Below are 6,750 nucleotides of genomic sequence, written 5' to 3'. Positions count from 1 at the left end.
GGGAGAGCCAGCGAAAGGGGCGGGCGGCGGGGCCCGGGGAGGCGGCGCGGCGGGGCGGGCCAGGGCCGGTCGGGAGGCGGAGCCCGGAGCTGGGGGCTGCTGGCGAGCGGCTCCCACGGCTCCTTAGCTCCGGCGCCGGGGTTCGCTTCGGCGTCCGCCGCCGCCGCTTCTTCTTCCTCCTTTGCCGCCGCCGCCGCCGCCGCCCGCAGCCCCGCAGCCGCTCCCGCCATGGCCGCCGCCGGCGCCCGGCGCAGCCCCGGCCCCAGCTCGGGGCTCCGGGGGCGGTTGAGGCTCGGCTTCCAGCCGCCGCCGCCGCTGTTGCTCCTGCTCCTGTTGGCCGGAGCCACCGCCGCCGCCTCGCGGGAGCCCGACAGCCCCTGCCGGCTCAAGACCGTCACGGTGTCCACGCTGCCTGCCCTGCGGGAGAGCGACATCGGCTGGAGCGGCACCCGCGCCGGGGCCGGGACCGGGGCCGCCGCCGCCGCCGCCGCGTCCCCGGGCTCCGCCGGCTCCGCGGGCACCGCCGCCGAGTCGCGCCTGCTGCTCTTTGTGCGTAACGAGCTGCCGGGGCGCGTCGCGGTGCAGGACGACCTGGACAACACGGAGCTGCCTTTCTTCACCCTGGGTAAGGCTTGGCGCCGGGGCTCGCGGGGTCCCGGGAGCCCTAAGTGAAGCCGGACGGGTGAGGGCGCCCTGGGGATTCCCGCCCCGGGCAGCCCCGCTCGGGGTCTAGTGAGGGCAGCTGAGGGGCCCGGAGGGCGTACAGGTGGTTGGGATGAGCGCGTGGCGGGAGCCGGGGGGCGTGCCAGCCCTCTCGCAGTGGGGTCCGTCTCTCAGTGCCGACGTTGAGCTTTGCCGCGGGTCCATCTCGGACGCCGAGACCCCAGCTGATGCGTGTACTCGCGCTAGGGGCCGCGGTGAACCCCGCTCGCAAGCCAGGTCTGGGTCCAGCCGCCCACTGCTTCTCCGGGCACGGCCGTGGGCCGCCCGCGGTTACCGCCCCCTCGCTCTCGCCTAGGAGTTCTTGGCTCTGCTCCTCGGGATAGGTTTTCTAGACAATCGGAGCTCAGTAGCTCCATGTAGAATCCCTCAGTCCGCATACGCTAGGTTTCCCGGTGGGTTGGGTGACCTTGGCCAAGTCTCTTCCCTTCTCTGGGCCTCAGTTTTAGCCATCTGTGAAATGGGGCCGGGGAGGATTGAGCGGTGTCTGAGCCCTGGGGTTCAGAACCCAAGGTCTCTAATTTCTGCTTCTCCCTCCATCCCCGTTGTCGCATTCGCCTTCCTAACCCCCTCCCAACGGAGAGCAGGTTTGTCCTCGCAGCTCACTCACTGGGCTAATAATAACAACTTAAAGGCGTGACATGGGGAGGAGAGAGGAAAGGGGTGGGGTGGGGATGGGGGCTCAAATGGAAAAGTTAATCAGAAAGTTCGCCAGCGGCTTGCTGCCTGCTGGTTCCCGGCGCGAATCCCGGAGGAGTCGGCCCTTCCGTGGAGCTGCGGGAAGCACAGCTGATTCCCACCCGGGTAATTGATAGCTTAATTATCTCGGAGAGCGTTTACAAAAATGTTGTTCCCCCTTCGCTCTCCCGCGCTGGCTCATCGCTCTCTCTCCCCTCCCCTCTTGGGGGCGCGGGGTGCGATTGGTTGTCGGAGTCTGGCCAAAGCCAGCTCCGGGAAGGCGCTGGGGGTCGCCGCAGACTCCAGACCCGCGTCCCCGGGTCCTTGGCCTCACCGGGGTCCGGCTCGGCTCAGGCACTTCGGGGTGGGCCTTCGGGGTCACATGGCTACAGGATCCGGGCTTGAACCTCTGAGGTTAACTCTTTGCTCGCCCAAGAACCCCCAAAGAGTAATCAATGGACCGGACTCCTCTGTCCAGAGACCCCACCCCAATGCCTTTTCCTGCTTGCCTTTTGGAGATTTGAGCGAGTGCCAGGCCCTCTCGTGGTCTGAGCTTGTGCCTCGGGCTCTCCCAGGCTGGCTGTAACCTGAGCCTACCATGCTTTCTGTGATGCTAGGCGGGAGACCGCCTTGCAGGTTCCCAGGGGGACTTCCCGCGGCGGCGTGTCTGGCGTGCGACACACACATTCAAGCATACACACGCCTGCGTGGACACATACACATTCACACACACGCTTGCACACCTCAGTGACCCTTCCCACGTGCGCTTGTGGGATGCCCGTTTCCAATAAGGCCATAGGCTGGCGTTCCTTACGCTGAAGAGCTAACCTGGGGCTCCTGCCCAGCTCCTGTGACCCCAGGCAGGGAAGGGCCCTTCCAGAGAAATGGAAGGCGTGCCTTCTACGCTTCCAGTCCCCACCTTCTCCCTCCAGCCTCCTGATCTCTCTACTCTGGGTTGTCCAGAGAGGTCGGGAGTGGGAATCCCCCTAAAAAGCTGTTCAAGTGAAGGGGAAAGGGGGAACGTTCCTGGTTGCGTGTGGCATGACTTGGAGGTGAGAACCCAGAGCATTCCGGCTCCCCTCGGATGTGAAGACGGGGTCCACCCAGCTACAGGAGTCATCCCAGAATTCCTGGAGCTGGCAGCCCCTGTCTTTTCAAACTTTGGCTTTCAAGAGAGAATGAATGCCAGGGAGCCTGGGGCAGGCTGAGGGAGGAACTGAAAGACTCAAATCCCCCAAGATCCACGCTTCAGCCCGAGAGACTCCTGGTACCCTCCACTTGGAGCCTTCTGCCTTCTCTGACGCAGGCGGCTGAGCCCGGTGGAGACTGCCTGCTGTGGAGTCCCAGGGCGCCGTCCTCCGTGGCAGCTCTGAGCCCTTTGGGGGTTCAGGAGCCCTCTCCACCTCCTCTTCCTCCCCCAGCGCCCTGGACTGGCAGCTCAAGGCACTCCTGCCAGGGATTTGGCTAGCGAGGTAGTCACCAGATGGCCAAGTATAGCAGGAGCTGTGTAGGGAGACGTGGGCTTTTTGTTTGTGTTGGTCTTCCACTGTTTGCGTGTAAACACAGAGTGCACAATGAGCTCTGGGAGGGCCAGGCTGGCTGAAAATGAGGGCTGAAGGAGGGGGGTACTATGAGTCATTTATGGCCGTATCTCCCGCAGGGTCCCCCGGCAGCCCCATCCCATCATTCCTGTCCTCAGACCTTCTAAACATCGTTGTCTCGTGTTGGTCTCCGGCGAGTTGAATGCGTCTTTCGCTCTTAGGTTGCCAGTTCAAGCGATTTGGAGGTGGCACATGCCACAGATATGCCTGCAAAGTCAGTAAAGGCTGAATCTTGCCGGTAGTGGGGTGTGTGGAGCCGCCGCTAGGGGGTGATGGTGTCTGCCAAAGCCTTTGGGCCATGCTTAGGGTTGTGGACCCAGAGCTGGTGGTGGTAAATTGTCCGTGGTGGTAAATTTTCCCTGGCGTTAAAGGGAGGAGAAGGGAACAAACAAGTGAAAGGTCGAGTTCCCACTTTACTCCCAGTCCACGTGGGGGACCTTAGAGTTCATTTGCACACCGTTTCACCAAAGTCAGTGGCATCCCTGGCCCACCCTCCCTCCATTCTGCCTGTCTTGTTTGAGCTCTTGGCTCTATTATTGGGAGTGCCCAGACATAAAAGACTTTTCCCCAGGTCTATTCTTCTCCGTGTTTCTAATCTTCCCTTCATGTTCCAGCCTGCTTTATGTAGGTGGAAGTTCTCTCAGAGGTGAAATACCACCCCTCCCCCAGGTTTCTGTGTCTGGGCCTCTTCTTTAGAGTCTGAGCTGGTGGCACCGATAAAGTGAATTTCCTTAAACTTGATCATGGAATAGCAGATAGTTGTTGCGTGCTTAATGTGGTGCAAAGAGCTTTCCTCTTGCCTTTTATTATTTACTCACATGGAATATAGGGGAGGGGACACTGCTGTAATTGATTCCCATTTTATAGATTAGGCAGCATTCTTTAGAGAGGTCAGGTGCCTGGTCCAGGGTCTCAGTGTGAGTACATGCAGACCTGGGCCTGGAGTCTCGGTCCGCCAGACACCTGCATTCTTGGTAATTGCTAAACTCAAGTCATCTTGAGCCAAATATGCATCGAGGGGCTGGTTACATTTATGTAGGGCATAGAGCAGAGTCTTGAAGAGAAACCTTAACGATCAACACAAGAACCTTTCCCAAGGGAACTTAGCTGCATTGGTGTGCTGAAGTATGAGAGTGTGAGAATGAGGCATGAGTTAAATGACCTCCAATGACCCTGCCAACTCAAAGTTTCATGACTCATGGGATGTCAAAGGGCATCCTATGCAGTGGTGCCAGGGAATGATGGAGAAGACACTTTCTGTAACATCAAGGAGGGAAGATATCTCTTGAGACTCAGAGAAAGCTGGGGACACTTCCTGGACAGGAAAAAATAGGATGAGCCATGGAGGATGGGCTGGGGGAGACGTTGAATGCTGCAGTACAGCTTGGGGACTTGATGCCTGTTAGGACCTGGAACTCTCAGCTGTGGCCCACTGTGACCTTGAACAAGTCACTTACCCCCAGATCTTCAGTTCTTTCATGCTGTAATATGAGTGGGTGGATGAGCCCTAAAATAATCCTTTGGTGTAAAGATTCTATGAACTTGAAGTGCCCTGATCTGCTCTGTAAGTCTGACTTAACTGCTCTTGCTTCTCACTCTCTCCTTTTCTTTGCTGGTAGCATGGGGGTGTCAGGAAGGACTCATGGAAAAGAAAGAATTCGAACAGGGACAACTGTCAGTGCAGGGCTTCTGAGGAGAACAGGCACATCGCTCAGTTCTCAGCCCCCAGGCAGCCCCAGAGTGTGCCTGTGGGTTTAGGTTTCATGCCCACCAGCAGGGAAATGGCATCCTTCTTCCTGTGCTTGATAGAGGCCGGGCTGGACTGTTTACCACCAGCCTTGATTCAGTGAAAGAGGGAAGAGAGAGAAAACCGCTCACTGCCAGCATCTGTTACTAATTTGCTTGTGTTATAAATCACACAGGTGAGGAATATTGCTCTGTCTTTGGGGGAGGGTGTCTCGAGAAGGAAAACCCTCCAGTAGTGTGTCTTTAAAAGGATCTGCATGAGTAGATCCGGCAGTGTCCTGAAGCACTGTCCCGAAAGGATGTTCCGTGCAGGAAGCTGATCGGCCTGAGGGGAAGACAGAGAAGCTCTGAAATGCCAGCTTGGTCACTTCTGCAAAGATTCCTTAAAATACAGACCAAAATGGACACTGAAAAAGAGAAAAACCTCCAGGACCAGGGGACGGGGCACTACGGTAGAAGGGTTGCTAGCAACAGGAAGTTAGCCCAAGGACAGTCCACTAGCCTAAGGAGGGCCAGAGGAATTTCCTTCGAATTTGAATTTCGGTAGAGAATGAGGCAAATACTTTTCTTTTTTCCCTGTCTGATTCTAAGCAATGTCCTAAAGGTGCAAATACCAAGGGTGTGGAGAGCAACAGGACAGGAGGATGTGTTGGACAACCAAGCATTGACCTTTAGTGATGACACGGTTCTCATGGGAGGAAGCCTTCAAGCAAGGCACCAGACAATTATTTGGCAGGCATTTGGGGGAAGGGACCAGAGGCATTGAGGCTATCTGCCCTTTCTGGTTTCTGGTTTGATCCTGAAGGTTGATACCAGTCATTAAGTGGGAAGAAAAACCAAATAGAACAAGTTGGGTTTTCTGTATGGATTTCTGACCACAGAATATTCATTAAAATCAATTCCAGTGTGTTTTTGTGTGTGTGTGTGTGTTTTTTTTTTTTCCCCTGTATGGGTAAAAGGGAGAGATGAGAGATGGGGTGGATGAGAGGGTGAATTTGATGTCTTCAAACAAAGCTATGCTTAAAAAATATTATTTAGGCTCCAGGCCCCTTATCACTAAAATATTTCAGTAGCACTCAGACTTCAAGGTCCCATCCTTCTGTGATGGTCCAGGTTTCTGGGACATTGTTAAAAAGGGGGCTGGTTCAGTGGCCTCTGATCTGAGTGTTTTCTCCTCTACTTTCCGCTTTCTTCCCTCTTTCTGTCTCCATTCCTTTGCCAGCTCAATCTGATGAAGTCTATTTAATAATTAGGGCAGAGACAGGTGTATTATCTGCCCTCAAAAAGTACAGTCTCTCTGGCCATAGTTTCTACATTCAAGATTCAACCGCCTGACTGCACTGCTTCTGCTGCTGCTGAGTTGCTTCAGTCGTGTCCGACTCTGTGTGACCCCATAGACAGCAGCCCACCAGGCTCCCCGTCCCTGGGATTCTCCAGGCAAGAACACTGGAGTGGGTTGCCATTTCCTTCTCCAATGCATGAAAGTGAAAAGGGAAAGTGAAGTCACTCAGTCATGTCCGACTCTTCGCGACCCCATGGACTGCAGACTGCGCTACACCTCTTTATATAAAGGCCCGCCACATCCCTAGATTTCTGGAAGCAGGTCAGGTCCTGGAATCAATTCTCCGTCCATAGCAAGGGACCATTATACCTTGTTATGGAGAGTGTGCTCGGGCAGGGTGAGAGGAGGATCCGTTTTAGCTCTCAGAGGCCCAGGTTGAGTCAAGAGCGTCCAGATGTGCTGTTTCTGGGGGTCAGGAGGCCCAGCCAGCTTGACAGCACAGCTCTGCAAGCTTTTGTGATCCGGAGCTCGATCGTTTTCCTGAATGGGGCCTTCAGGCTGCAAGATCATTCAATAATTTTAATTTACAGCAAGTCCAGTGGTAGTTTTGACTAGGCCTCTGGCAGGCAAAGCCTCCTGCTTCTCACCTCCTTGCCTGGCTGTAAGCTAGACGTTGGCTGCCGTGGGCTGGTGTGAACATGCTAGGGAGAGAGAACGATGGAG

The 6,750-nt window shown here is 56.0% G+C and overlaps 1 protein-coding gene across 2 annotated transcripts in view; it reads left to right on the top strand.

The window, feature by feature from the left end:
• Positions 223-6,750, top strand: part of ASTN2 (astrotactin 2) — a 1,019,535-nt gene continuing 1,013,007 nt past the window's right edge. For both annotated transcript variants that reach the window (XM_018052685.1, XM_018052684.1), the window contains exon 1: positions 223-625. In XM_018052685.1, the coding sequence (XP_017908174.1) occupies positions 229-625 (397 nt within the window). In that variant the 5' untranslated portion in view covers positions 223-228. The remainder of the gene's footprint in view (positions 626-6,750) is intronic.

Source organism: Capra hircus, chromosome 8 (genome assembly GCF_001704415.2).
Source record: "Capra hircus breed San Clemente chromosome 8, ASM170441v1, whole genome shotgun sequence".
In the NCBI taxonomy this organism is placed as follows: Eukaryota; Metazoa; Chordata; class Mammalia; order Artiodactyla; family Bovidae; genus Capra; species Capra hircus.
Note: the sequence above shows the minus strand (reverse complement) of the source record. Positions and strands in the feature narration are given on the sequence as shown.